At 42.3% G+C, this 15,405-nt stretch overlaps 1 protein-coding gene across 1 annotated transcript in view; it reads left to right on the top strand.

Moving 5' to 3' along the window:
* The first annotated feature begins 472 nt into the window (after positions 1 to 472).
* LOC115162015 (homeobox protein Meis2-like) overlaps positions 473 to 15,405 on the top strand; it is a 29,363-nt gene continuing 14,430 nt past the window's right edge. Inside the window, exons 1-7 of the mRNA XM_029712968.1 lie at positions 473 to 1,144; positions 1,480 to 1,709; positions 2,104 to 2,245; positions 2,513 to 2,563; positions 3,834 to 3,884; positions 4,099 to 4,245; positions 11,772 to 11,886. Coding sequence (XP_029568828.1) covers positions 1,127 to 1,144; positions 1,480 to 1,709; positions 2,104 to 2,245; positions 2,513 to 2,563; positions 3,834 to 3,884; positions 4,099 to 4,245; positions 11,772 to 11,886 — 754 coding nt within the window. The 5' untranslated portion in view covers positions 473 to 1,126. The remainder of the gene's footprint in view (positions 1,145 to 1,479; positions 1,710 to 2,103; positions 2,246 to 2,512; positions 2,564 to 3,833; positions 3,885 to 4,098; positions 4,246 to 11,771; positions 11,887 to 15,405) is intronic.

Here is a 15,405-nt window from a genome sequence, read left to right as displayed (position 1 = left end):
TGCATGATGTACGCCTATGATTTTACCTGGATCATTACCACAGAAAGGGGGAAATAATTGTCATTTTTACCATACGCCAAACCCATAGGGTTATCATTCTCATCTCTTCTCAAGACTGCACTTTACCCATGGCTTTTGCGCCAGGCACCTTGCGTTAAAAGCATCAGACAGTTGGGCAAGTTAGGCCATTTAAAAACAAAAACATGTAGTTTTCTTGACGGTAACGTTCAAGGGGAATAGTTAAAGTGTTGAATTGCCATCTACCAAATTCCTTTATTGGTGACTGTTATTTTGCGTCACCCTCTGCTTGATCCAATGCAAACAACATTCGCTGGCGTGTCACAGGCATTGCTCCAATCCCCTTTATTTAGCAGTATGGGACTGGTTGCACCCTCCCACTTTCCGGGTTCCGTCATCACCTTCTCCCGCTGATCAGTGGAGCCAGTCTATCCTATAAGCGCGCTCACAGACAACCTGCTAACATTCGCTGACACCCTCACGTTTCAGAGCCAGAGGAAATGGCCACGAGGACCGACGCATCAATATAGTCTTTCTTATGAGATTTCATTCAAAAGCTGTGCGTTGGAGGAATGGACTGCCTTCTGGAACTAATAATCTCTGTACACCGTATTTAGATTACCTTGACAACCGGTCTCAGTGATTGACAGCAGGACCGATACATGCGAGTTGTTGATGCGCTTAAAAAACTTTTAACCGAAGGTTCTAGTTGGTCTTATCCGTTATGGTGATTTTTCCATTTAGGCTATTGTAATATTTTTTTTCTTGTTGAAAAATACACATCTTCCCCTTGCTGCGGGTTTCTTCTTTATTGCCACTGCGGATTACAATTCTCAAGTGGATGTAAAAGTCATCAACTTTATACACCACCTTCTCTGTGGACTCACAGTACCTGACCACCTTCTCTGTGGACTCACAGTACCTGACCACCTTCTCTGCGGACTCACAGTACCTGACCACCTTCTCTGCGGACTCACAGAACCTGACCACCTTCTCTGCGGACTCACAGTACCTGACCACCTTCTCTGCGGACTCACAGTACCTGACCACCTTCTCTGCGGACTGACACATTCCCTGTTTCTTACCTTTTTATCTCCAAGACAGGCGCATGTCGATGGCGCAAAGGGTAGGCTTTAGTGCAGTTGCAATGTATAATTTCTTATACATATTGATCGAACCTCATTTACCCATAAGTAATCTGGACAGGCTGAGAACATCTCAACTCTCCACATACAAGTAGCCTACACGTTGAGCTTTTCTCAGCAGTCTGCACCCAGCATTAGATTAGTTGTTCTGTTTTCCATGCATGGGAAATTTGATCAAATGAATGTTCACTGTCATTCTCATGAGTAAAGGCTTGTGTTTGGGGGATGTCTGTAGCCTACGATAAATCCGTGATAGAAGCATACCAACAGACAGTCCATGAGTTTCTCACATGTAACTCTGTCTTTCTCCATCCAGTACGATGAACTGTCCCACTATGGTGTTGGGATGGACGGAGTTGGACTCCCGGCGTCCATGTATGGAGACCCGCATGCTCCCCGGCCTCTTCCGCAAGTCCACCACCTGAACCATGGTCCGACTGCACATCCAACCCAGCACTATGGATCCCACGCACCCCACAACATCATGCCCAGCATGGGCAGCGTGGTGAACGACGCATTAAAAAGAGACAAAGATCAAATCTATGGGTGCGCATCAGAAATATTCCACATTTGTCTCTGCTAGGTTTTCTTATTCTTGTTAGACCTATACTCATAACATTTAGATGTGAATAGGGTATTTATCGACTATCGAGAAATTAGAACCAAATCCTAACTTGACATAGGCTACGTGCGTAAATCGAGTTTATGTCAATGCCACATTTTGCGCAAATAATGTGTTTTACGGGTATGCACGCATCTCAAGATTGTGGCCCTTATTCTGAGTGGAGACACTTCACATTTATCAGCTATGCTAGGCTAAAAACAAATACAAGACACGGATCATGAAACCTTAAAATACAACACAGTCCACTTGAACAAAACGTTTATTTAACATTCCTCGTCTAATTGGCGTTGATGTTTTGTCTGCATCATGTTGCAGTCACCCGTTGTTCCCTCTGCTAGCCCTGGTGTTTGAGAAGTGTGAGTTGGCGACCTGCACGCCCAGGGAGCCTGGAGTAGCGGGCGGCGATGTCTGCTCCTCAGACTCCTTCAACGAAGACATCGCTGTCTTTGCAAAACAGGTACTGGTACATGTGGTTTATGATAAGCCCTTTTTTTATGACCTAAAATATAGACAACGATAGGAATAGAGGTTTGTATAGCCTGCTTTGGCCATTATCTGTGCTTTTAAACGTTCATCATATTTTCCTTTTTTTAATGTTTGATAATTGATGGACGGATGGATGAATTGTTTGATTGATTGCTTGCCTGTTTGATTGATAGATTGATGGACTATCTGATTGATTGCGGTATGCAGACAATAGACTAATATGATGTTTTCTCTATAGATACGTGCAGAAAAACCGTTATTTTCATCGAATCAAGAGGTGGACAATTTGGTAAGCCAGATAACTTACATGTCCACTTTTTACGCATCAATTGCGCAGCTGGATAAATCGTGTCATATTGTCTTGTTTCACTTTGTTTAAATACAACACGACAATTCAGAATGTTCCATTGAAGGAGCAACAGGAAACGCAGACGAGTCGTAGTTAAAGGCCTATTTTGTTCCTCTGCAGCGGGTAGCCGCGGAGGTCCTTGCCTTGGGCATCCCAAAAGCAGGGACTGTCTAGGAACCATTGCTCTGCTAAAGCATCTATTTGATTAAGAAAATACATTGTAACATACTGTAACTTATGGCTACTTTACTGTATAGGCCTAAAGTGTGCATTCATTAATGTATGGTGTTATTACATAGGCCTAGTTACTATTCATTAATCTATGTTGTTATTACATAGGCCTAGTTACTATTCATTAATGTATGGTGTTATTACATAGGCCTAGTTACTATTCATTAATCTATGTTGTTATTACATAGGCCTAGTTACTATTCATTAATGTATGGTGTTATTACATAGGCCTAGTTACTATTCATTAATGTATGGTGTTATTACATAGGCCTAGTTACTATTCATTAATCTATGTTGTTATTACATAGGCCTAGTTACTATTCATTAATGTATGGTGTTATTACATAGGCCTAGTTACTATTCATTAATCTATGGTGTTATAACATATGCCTAGTTACTATTCATTAATGTATGGTGTTATTACATAGGCCTAGTTACTATTCATTAATGTATGGTGTTATTACATAGGCTTATTATTCATTAATCTATGGTGTTATTACATAGGCCTAGTTACTATTCATTAATGTATGGTGTTATTACATAGGCCTAGTTACTATTCATTAATGTATGGTGTTATTACATAGGCCTAGTTACTATTCATTCAGGTATGGTGTTATTACATAGGCCTAGTTACTATTCATTAATGTATGGTGTTATTACATAGGCCTAGTTACTATTCATTAATGTATGGTGTTATTACATAGGCCTAGTTACTATTCATTAATCTATGGTGTTATAACATAGGCCTAGTTACTATTCATTAATGTATGGTGTTATTACATAGGCCTAGTTACTATTCATTAATGTATGGTGTTATTACATAGGCCTAGTTACTATTCATTAATGTATGGTGTTATTACATAGGCCTAGTTACTATTCATTAATGTATGGTGTTATTACATAGGCCTAGTTACTATTCATTTGAGGCAAACATGTCAGCATGACTAAATACTACATTTGATATGTTCTTTTTTTCCAGATGATCCAAGCTATTCAAGTATTACGATTTCATCTTTTAGAATTAGAGAAGGTAAATTATGTTTTATTGTAAACCTATATTTAATGCTTTACTCTTTGCTTTTTTGTTATTATATTTTTTTGTAGGAACGTTATACAATCACTCATAATAGCATAGCTTTAACTTCTTGAAGTGTAATATTTTCCTCTAACACACATAGGCCTACACATGGCTGTGGCACCGAGATCTTGTAAGGGTGCTGCTAACACGAATTTTCATTGAATAGGTGCACGAGCTCTGCGACAACTTCTGCCATCGGTACATCAGTTGTTTGAAAGGCAAAATGCCCATCGACTTGGTTATAGACGACCGAGATGGCTGCAAATCCGACTTAGATGACCTGACAGGATCTTCCACAAATCTAGCAGATCACGTGAGTGTCTAGGCTTCGAAATTACATATTGGTGCTAATTCTTGCAAGGGGTGCTGCTAGTAGCATGGTCTTTACGATGTACAAAACTATAATTTCAAGATCATGGGCAATTTAGCCTAATTGTGAGTCAGTTTAATATATAACAAATTTAATCGACAGTTTTCAAAATAAACGGTCTCACATTGAATTTACTGGTTACTATTAAACAATTATTGTATTAGTAACCTATCAACAAAAAGTAATTCAATGCACCTACATGTCTGCAAAAATGAGTGCTAACGGTGATGTGTACTGAGGGAAGTTTTGTAGAGCTCTCATGTCTTCTTAAAAAGAAGAGGAATGAGAGAGGGAATTGTTCCCCTTTTTCAGCTCTATTGTATAAATCATCTATTTTATAGGTTTATCAGAGAGGGAGAGAGAAGATGACAATTAGATGACAATGTGTGCTAATTAGGAAGCCCTTTTTTATTATTTTATATTCTTTCCTTAATTTAATGTTTGATATATTTAATTTGAGCTAATACATTAGTAATAGATCAATTAAGATTGGTAATAATGATGATGGTGATGATGATGATGATGATGAGGATGATGATGATGATGGTGATGGTGATGATGAGGATGGTGATGATGATGGTGATGATGATGATGAGGATGTGATGGTGATGATGATGATGATGATGATGAGGATGGTGATGATGATGGTGATGATGATGGTGATGATGGTGATGATGATGGTGATGATGATGAGGATGATGATTTTTATTTATTTATTTCACCTTTTTTTAACCAGGTAGGCTAGTTGAGAACAAGTTCTCATTTGCAACTGCGACCTGGCCAAGATAAAGCATAGCAATTCGACACATACAACAACACAGAGTTACACATGGAATAAACAAAACATACAGTCAATAATACAGGAGAACAAAAGAAAACAACAAGTCTATATACAGTGAGTGCAAATGAGGTAAGTTAAGGCAATAAATAGGCCATGGTGGCGAAGTAATTACAATATAGCAATTAAACACTGGAATGGTAGATGTGCAGGAGATGTATGTGCAAGTCGAGATACTGGGGTGCAAAGGAGCAAGATAAATAAATAAATACAGTATGGGGATGAGGTAGGTAGATAGATGGGCTGTTTACAGGTGGGCAATGTACAGGTGCAGTGATCTGTGAGGATGATGATGAGGATGATGGTGGGGATGATGATGATGATGAGGATGGTGGTGGTGATGATGATGGTGGTGGTGATGAGGATGATGATGATGGTGGTGATGATGATGATGATGGTGGTGATGAGGATGATGATGATGAGGATGGTGGTGATGAGGATGATGGTGATGATGATGGCGATGAAGATGATGATAATCATGATGATGGTGGTGGTGATGATGATGATGGTGATAATGATGATGATGAGGATGTGGTGATGTTGGTGATGGTGATGATGTTGGTGATAATCATGATGATGATGAGGATGATGATGATGAGGATGATGGTGATGATGGTGATGATGATTGTGATGATGATGAGGATGATGATGAGGATGATGATGATGGTGATGAGGATGATGGTGATGATGATTGTGATGATGATGAGGATGATGGTGATGATGATGAGGATGATGATGAGGAGGATGAGGATGATGATGGTGATGATGATGAAGAGGATGATGATGGTGATGATGATGATGATGTGGATGATGGTGGGGATGATGATGATGATGGTGGTGATGATGGTAGTGGTGATGATGATGATGGTGATGGTGATGGTGATGATGATGAGGATTGTGGTGATGACGATGATGATGGTGGTGAGGATGAGGATGATGATGTTGATGATGATAGTGATGATGATGATGAAGATGATGATAATGATGATGATGGTGGTGGTGATGATGATGATGATGGTGATAATGATGATGATGAGGATGGTGGTGGTGATGATGATGATGGTGATGATGATGATGGTGGTGGTTATGAGGATGATGATGAAGAGGATAAGGATGATGATGGTGATGATGAGGATGGTGGTGATGATGAGGATGATGGTGATGATGATGATGATGATGATGAGGATGATGATGATGGTGGTGATGGTGATGATGATTGTGATGATGATTAGGATGATGATGATGATGAGGATGATGAGGATGATGGTGATGATGATGAGGATGATGATGAGGAGGATGAGGATGATGATGGTGATGATGATGATGAGGATGAAGATGATGATGATGGTGATGATGATGATGATGTTGATGATGGTGGGGATGATGATGAAGATGATGAGGATGGTGGTGATGATGTGGATGATGATGATGGTGGTGATGATGATGGTGATGATGATGAGGATGATGAGGATGATGATGGTGATGAGGATGATGATGATGAGGATGATGATGGTATGATCATGATGGTGGAGATGATGATGATGGTGGTGGTGATGATGATGAAGATTATGATAATGATGATGATGGTGGTGGTGATGATGGTGATGATGATGATGGTGGTGGTTATGAGGATGATGATGAAGAGGATAAGGATGATGATGGTGGTGATGATGAGGATGATGGTGGTGATGATGATGAGGATGAAGATGATAATGATAATGGTGATGATGATGATGATGATGATTAGGATGATGATGATGATGAGGATGATGAGGATGATGAGGATGATGGTGATGATGATGGTGATGATGATTAGGATGATGATGTTGATGATGTTGATGATGGATATGATGATGTGGATGATGATGTTGATGATGGTGGTGATGATGATGAGGATGTTGATGTTGATGATGGTGGTGATGATGATGATGGTGGTGATGATGATTATGATGAGGATGGTGGTGATGAGGATGATGATGATGGTGGTTGTGGTGATGATGAGGATAGTGGTGGTGGTGATGAGGATGATGATGATGAAGATTATGATGATGATGGTGTAGATGATGATGATGATGAGGATGATGACGAAGATGATGGTGGTGGTGGTGGTGATGATGGTGGTGGTGGTGGTGGTGATGATGATGGTGGTGATGATGATGATGATTATTGGGTCTGCATGGTGAAGAGTACAGCTGGATGTGTCCTGTTTGGTCTTTCCCCTCTCCCTCCCCTCTAAGAGGGCTATGAGGACTAGTGTTTGATTTTACACTTGAATGCTAAACCAATTGGATTACTATTGTCGGTAAAGAGGAGGGTCTTTGTCAATCCATGGGCCTATAGGGTGCCCCCTACACGGGCTCTTTCTCCTCCCACATGTCAATTCTGATTTCATGGTTCCTTTAATAACCCTACGGTACTGGAGCAATGGCATCAACTTTGTGTTGGGGAGATTCCTCATATTAGATTGCTGTCCTTTACACTAAGTAGGTTTATCCGAAGTAAACTACTCATGACTATCAGAAAAAAATGGTGTTTACTGTCCACATCTAATTTCATTGTATTCACATTGTTAGATGATGTTGCATTTTCTTAATTCAGTGGATGTAGACACAAACACACTTTGTATGTATGTGCGTGTTGTGAACATTGTTCAAGGTTCACTTATCTGACAGGACATTCTGCTGCTGGCTGTCCCGTGATCCAGTTCACCTTTTGTCCAATGCATATATATGGGCTGAACTTCTCTGGGTGTTAGGTCACATGCAGAACAGTGTATGAATGTATTCCTAATATAATAATAATGTATGCCATTTAGCAGACACTTTTATCCAAGGAGGCTTACAGTCACGCTTCATACATTTTACGTATCGTTGGAACCGGGAATCAAGCCACAATCCTGTTGTTGCAAGCATTCTATGCTCTACCATCTGAGCCATACAGGGCCACATGGCTTTCAGCATAATGTATGGGCTGTAGTCCTCTGGGTGTTAGGCACAGGCGGCTGGTGGCACCTTAATTGGGGAGGGCGGGCTCATAGTAATTGAAGGAACCAAATTAATGGAATGGTATCAAACACATCAAACACGTGGTTTCTATGTTAATACCACTCCATTCTCTCCATTCCGGCTATTATTATGAGCCGTCCTCCTCTCACCAGCCTCCTGTGGTGTAAGGACACATGCAATGCACACGCAGAACGGTGTATGTGAATGCCAACCACTCTGTATCTTGGGCCTAGTTCATGATTGAGAAGAACAACAGCTGTTTGTGTAGCTGTGTTGATTAGTGGTTGTGAAGGCAACTTTAGTGTCCATTTCCAGTCTTTCACATTTGCGTTATTTCAGAAACAATTATCTGAATACTAAAAGCAACTTGTGAGACTAAAAACAACTATCTCAAGGTCATCAGATTGTTAAATAGCCATCACTAGCACATTAGAGGCTGCTGCCTAGATACATAGACTTGAAATCACTGGCCACTTGAATAAATGGAACACTGGTCACTTTAATAATGTTTACATGTTTTGTTTACATATGTTTACATATGTAAATACTGTATTCTATTCTATTCTACTGTATCTTAGTCTATGCCACTCTGACATTGCTCGTCCATATACACTACAGGTTAAAAGTTTTAGAACACCTACTCATTCAAGGGTTTTCTTTATTTTTTACTATTTTCTACATTGTAGAATAATAGTGAAGACATCAAAACTATGAAATAACAAATATGGAATCATGTAGTAAACAAAAAAGTGTTAACCAAATCAAAATATATTTTATATTTGAGATTCTTCAAATAGCCTTGATAACAGCTTTGCACACTCTTGGCATTCTCTCAACCAGCTTCACCTGAAATGCTTTCCCAACAGGCTTGAAGGAGTTCCCACATATGCTGAGCACTTGTTGGCTGCTTTCCCTTCACACTGCGGTCTGACTCACGCCGAATCATCTCAATTTGGTTGAGGTCGGGGGATTGTGGATGTCAGGTCATCTGATGCTGCACTCTCCTTCTTGGTCAAATAGCTCTTACTCAGCCTGGAGGAGTGTTGGGTCATTGTCCTGTTGAAAAACAAATGATAGTCCCGCTAAACGCAAACCAGATGGGATGGTGTATCGCTGCAGAATTCTGTGATAGCTATGCTGGTTAAGTGTGCCTTGAATTCTAAATAAATCACAAACAGGGTCACCAGTAAAGCACCCCCACACCATAACACCTCCTCCTCTATGCTTTATGGTGGGAAACCAAAAATCTCAAATTTGGACTCCAGACCAAAGGAATAATTTAAACCAATCTAATGTCCATTTCTCTGGTTTCTTGGCCCAAGCAAGTCTCTTCTAATTAATGATGTCCTTTAGTAGTGGTTTCATTGCGGTAATTCAATCATGAAGGCCTGATTCACACGATCTCCTCTGAACAGTTGATGTTGAGATGGGTCTGTTACTTGAACTCTGTGAAGCATTTATTTGGCCTGCAATTTCTGAGGCTGGTAACTCTAATGAACTTATCCTCTGCAGGAGAGGTAACTCTGGGTCTTCCTTTCCTGTAGCGGTCCTCATGAGAGCTAGTTTCGTCATAGCGCTTGGTGGTTTTTGCGACTGCATTTGAAGAAATGTTCATTGTTCTTGAAATGTTCCGTATTGACTGACCTTCGTGTCTTAAAGTAATGATGGACTGTCATTTCTCTTTGCTTATTTGAGCTGTTCTTGCCATAATATGGGCTTGATCTTTTACCAAATAGAGCTATCTTCTGTATACCACCCCTACCTTGTCACAACACAACTGATTGGCTCAAATGCATTAAGAAGGAAAGAAATTGCACAAATTAACTTTTAAGAAGTCACTCCGGTTAATTGAAATGCATTCCAGGTGACTACCTCATGAAGCTGGTTGAGAGAATGCCAATGGTTTGCAAAGCTGTCATCAAGGCAAAAGGTGCCTATTTTAAGAATCTCAAATATAAAATATATTTTGATTTGTTTAACACTTTTTTGGTTACTACATGATTCCATGTGTTATTTCATAGTTTTGATGTCTTCACTATTATTCTACAATGTAGAAAATAGTAAAAATAAAGAAAAACCTTTGAATGAGTAGGTGTTCTAAAACTTTTGACCCGTAGTGTATATATATTCTTAATTCCATTCCTTTACTTTAGATTTGTGTGTATTGTGTGTATTGTTGTGAAATTGTTCGATATTACCTGTTAGATATTACGGCACTGTTGAAGCTAGAAACACAAGCATTTCGCTACACCTGCAATAACATCTGATAAATGCTTGTATGTAACCAATAAAATGTGATTTGATTTGATTTGCTGTACGTGTGAGAAGTTCATGACAAATCTTCAGGAGTTTAGAACTCTGTTCTCTCTGCCAGTTCTAGGCAGCTAAACCTCACAATGAGTACAGTATGTTGGTTCTCTTCAGGACACACCAACTCTGCCTCTCTTTTGGAAATGTTTGCGTGAGTCCACAACCCAGCCTATATCCAAGAGAGAGCAGCTCAATATTCGTGTTTATATCACAAACTTACAGAGTAAGAAGACTCATCTGAGTTAAGGGATGACAAATGTGTAATTGAAGATCAGTTGAAATCAGTTATGATGTCATAATTTATTATCTATTTGTATTATCTTAACTTCTCTACCTTTATGGATCTAAGTTTGTACGATACATTTTAAAGAAGGATAGACCACACTGTATCTGTAATTAATGTAATCTTAACAGCTGGGGTGTGAGTGAGTAAAGAACCCCCTTCATTAGCTTGATAAACGTGGAAACACATGGCACTTTGAATGGGACGCCACACAAACAGCTTTCTAATTACTGTGTGTTGGGATGGAAAAGGGGGCCTGCTCGTCGAGCTCGATGAGAGGCCTCATTCACACTGCGCTGCCATTGTTGCTGTGATTATTCTTGTCGTTGGCTGAGCTCTTCATCTGAGCGCCATCCGGCGAACAGCTGACGCCAAGAGGCTGAAGAGGTTGCTCTGCTGTTTGGCCCTCAGCTTTAGACTGTCTAAGTACCCTGGTCCCTGCGCATATATGGCCCAATAAATAGGTGTTCGGAGAGACCACTGGGCTTCAGAATCAGTCAAGACACCGGAGGATAGAGGAAAGGAAGAAGTGTTGCTGGAGCTCTGGTGCTGATTGCTTTGGCTCTACAGTATTAGCTAGTGTAGCTGAATATCAGCTTTAAAGTTTTATTTTTTATTTTATTTTGCCGCCGTCTCAGTCTCAGGGAAAATGGTAATTTACATTGTTGGATTATTGGATTATGGATTTTATGGACATGTTCTATTTTCTTATTGACAACATGGTCATATTGTGCGCTGTGGTAAATTGGCTGGGTTTGTGTGTGTTTGAGTGCGTATGTTTGTGTGTGTGTGTGCGTGTATGTGTGTGTGTTAGGGAGTTACATTGATGTTCAGCGATGGCATACTGTATCCACTGTTCTCTAATGTGATCTCTCTCTCTCTTTCTCTCTCTCTCTCTCTCTCTCTCTCTCCCTCTCCCTCTCCCTCTCTCCCTCTCCCTCTCCCTCTCCCTCTCCCTCTCTCTCTCGTTCTCTCCCTCCTCTGCTGTTGTGTGGTCGGGACGGGGGATATGTTGATTCTCTGTGGACCCCAGAACCCGGCGTCCTGGAGAGACCTGGATGACGCCCACTCCACGCCATCCGTGGGTACCCCGGGGCCCTCCAGCGGGGGCCACGTCTCCCAGAGTGGGGACAACAGCAGCGAACTCGGTAAGAGAACCACAGCTTCTCTTTAGACTCAATACCATATCAAAGGTTAACCTCAGTGCTGACCTCATACAAAGGCAATGGTCTTTTCTCTACTTGTGGGCTTTAGATGAAACTTAGTCTCTCCAGAGATCATAATGATAAGCAGCTATTGTTTCTCCATCCTTATCATTCAGATAATGTTGAGATAAGAGGTTGTTGTTGAATCAACAGTTAGTTTGTTGGGTTTTGATGGTGAGGGATCACTTATCCAGGTCAGGTGATAAAGTTCAAAAGTTTAATCTGATATGATGAGGGTAATTATTGCCAATGACTTGTTTTGCATGACTGTGTCCAGTATTGCTGTATAATAGCCTACTTGGCTTTCTGTCTGTGTGCCGGCTGTTCATTTGGCCTGTGATGAGCTCATTGGAGGCTATAAGGGTTTTATGACTTGTTTTTGTTTTTCTCTCCTATGGCCGCAGTAAAAATAGAATAGACTTTAAAGCAACTTACCACCCTCTGCCCATCAGGCATCAATAGCAAGGCACTGAGCTAAACAATGGCAGGATGTTTTGCAAGACAAGAGCAATTCAGAGGATGAAAGGACAGTCAGAAACAAAGATTAAGTTTATTCCTCCTGATTTTACTGCAGTTTCTTCCGTTATCCTAACTATCTGAAAAACACGTTCAACGAATTTCACTTAGCCTAGTATCCATGTCATGTTTAATGTCATTGTATGCCGTAACACAGTAGCACTGACTATGTGAATTGTATTGTCAGCAGAGGGGGAAAGGATGGTGTTGTCAGCAGAGGGGGAAAGGATGGTGCTGTCAGCAGAGGGGGAAAGGATGGTGTTGTCAGCAGAGGGGGAAAGGATGGTGTTGTCAGCAGAGGGGGAAAGGATGGTGTTGTCAGCAGAGGGGGAAAGGATGGTGTTGTCAGCAGAGGGGGAAAGGATGGTGTTGTCAGCAGAGGGGGAAAGGATGGTGTTGTCAGCAGAGGGGGAAAGGATGGTGTTGTCAGCAGAGGGGGAAAGGATGGCGCTGTCAGCAGAGGGGGAAAGGATGGTGCTGTCAGCAGAGGGGGAAAGGATGGTGTTGTCAGCAGAGGGGGAAATGATGGTGTTGTCAGCAGAGGGGGAAAGGATGGTGTGAATGGCTTTTTCCTTGGTTCCTCTGGAGATGTTTATTTTTTTAAACAAAAGCGGGGGGGGGGGGACCCAAAGTCCATGTCTCCCTGCCCTTTTGACCTGGGTAGAGAATGCATAGAGGCTGGGGAAGCACAATAACCCCTGCCGTGGAGCTGAGAAGGACAGAGCCACTTTATGTATGGAGGAACAAAGGGGAGAAATAGCCCCAGAATGATCAGAGTCCCAGTTATAGTCACTGGTAGCAGGATCTGATGCTTCCCTGCCTACCTGCTGCTCCTCATAATCCTCCTGGGGACTCGGCTATTTTTTCATCCCTTGTTTTCATCCCTTGTTTTCATCCCTTGTTACCATCCCTTTTCTCATTCAAGGGGATGAGGAAAGCAAACACTTTTAACATAGGAAGGGACCTGGGGGCCAAAGCGGGGCCTTTACGTCAGCAGCGCAGGCCTGGCTAGGAGATTACTGATGCTCTTCAAAGTACCTACTATGAGGGAGCTCCTATTGTCCGAATGGACATTAGTCATGGTTGTGTGGTTCAATGATAAAACCCTTAAAAGGGTGAACCTACAGTCTTATCTAATGGGAGAGAATTGTGGTTAGTATGGTTGGTATCAACCACAGGTAGTTGATATGTGGTTGGTTGATTGGTGGTGTAGTTATGGCTTAGTGACTATGTTAGCCATGTGGCTAACCGCTAACCCATTGCTTTATGCAGTCTTTGGTTGTTTTCTTGTAAGCTGTGTGATATGCAGAAGGGAATGTCTTTGATTCCACCTCCCCCGGAGTGACTCTCAGATAGATGGGGCACAGGGACAGTTCTAAAAGGGATGAGCTATCCTAGGAATGTTTTTTGGGGGCGGGGCTTGGAATGTCCGTCATAAAAAAAGAAAAGGAAACCAAGGGGAACTAGGTGCTGTGAAGCCGCTGTACACTAGCGTTTACAAAGAGGGGAATGCAGAGCGGGAAGAAACAGGATGCAGTCCGTGCATCTTTTTGTCTCCTCCGGATACCCCCGAAAATGGAATCCAGAACTGCTGGTGGTGACATACCAATGACACTGCAGGCTAATGTCCCCATATAACCTGTGACAAGATGCTCTCACAAATAACAAGGGAGAGAGGCACAAGAACTAGAAGTGTTCATCTTAATCCAGCCCTTACCAATCACCACTCCAAATCAATAGGATAAAGGCCTCTGGGAGGAACGATTCTAGATCTATTCATCAACATCAATATAGGATTCCCAGTGTCTTGGAAAGCTTCCAGACAACAACTCCCATTTAGCAGTGTGCATCATGGGTAATAACAGGAGGAGCTGAGAAGTGTCATTGGTGATGGATCAGGTCCAGGTGAGCTCATTAGGCAGGCTGCATTGAGTTCCCATCACTGATGCAGGCCGGAATACAGCAATCAGTTCTGTTAGCTAATAGCCAACCCTGCACTTTGTCTGATATGGACATGTCATCATGTGGATTCTCTTGCCTCATCTAGTTTTCCCAGTTTATACCTAATTGTAGGAGCACTGGTCTCTGATGTTGTTGATGAGAGAGAGGAAGAGAAAGGGAGAGAGAGAAGGAGAGACAGAGAAAGAATGAGAGAGGGAGAGAGAGAAGGAGAGACAGAGAGAGGAAGATAGAGGGAGAGAGGAGAGACAGAGAGGAAGAGAGAGGGAGAGAGAAGGAGAGACTGAGAGAGGAAGAGAGAGGGAGAGAGAGGGGCTTAGAGTAGGGTGTTGGGGGTTGGAAGCCAGCCAAGGATGCCTCTCTTCTTCATATCTTAGGGTGCTGTTTTCCCTAAAGCGCCCGAGGCAGTACTCCAGCCTTCCCCACGGCAGCAGCCCCCCGTGTCACGAGTGCAGACACCGGGGCAGGCATGCAGGGGGGAGGGAGGAAGGGAGCGGGGCAGGCAAGCAGGGAGGGAGCGGGGTAGGCAGGCAGGCGAGGGGGCTAGGCCACGGGAGGAGCGTTCCACGGGTACGATTTTGAGAGTAGTGCACTGTCACACTGCTTAGATTGGCTGAGTTGCCAGGGAACAGTCAGAAGCGATTAGCGTAGCAGAGGATCTGCCCTGCGGCCTTCCCTCTCTGGAGCAGGAAAAAAAAGAGGGCTGGGGGGAGAGGAGGGGGGCAGGGGGAGAGGAGGGGGGAGGAGGGGGGCAGGGGGGAGAGGAGGAGGACAGGGGGGAGAGGAGGAGGGCAGGGGGGAGAGGAGGAGGGCTGGGGGGAGAAGAGGGGGGCAGGGGGGGTTGACGCTCCTTAGATATAATTAGGCCGTGCTGGTGACTTCCTATTTTTCATTCTTTCCCTCATTCTCTCTTCCATTGGTTTCAGTTATTTGGTACAGAAACAGATACATAACTAATTTAAAATGACCAACATGGATTTTTGTCAT

This window comes from Salmo trutta, chromosome 1 (assembly GCF_901001165.1).
Source record: "Salmo trutta chromosome 1, fSalTru1.1, whole genome shotgun sequence".
NCBI classification, from domain to species: Eukaryota; Metazoa; Chordata; class Actinopteri; order Salmoniformes; family Salmonidae; genus Salmo; species Salmo trutta.
Note: the sequence above shows the minus strand (reverse complement) of the source record. Positions and strands in the feature narration are given on the sequence as shown.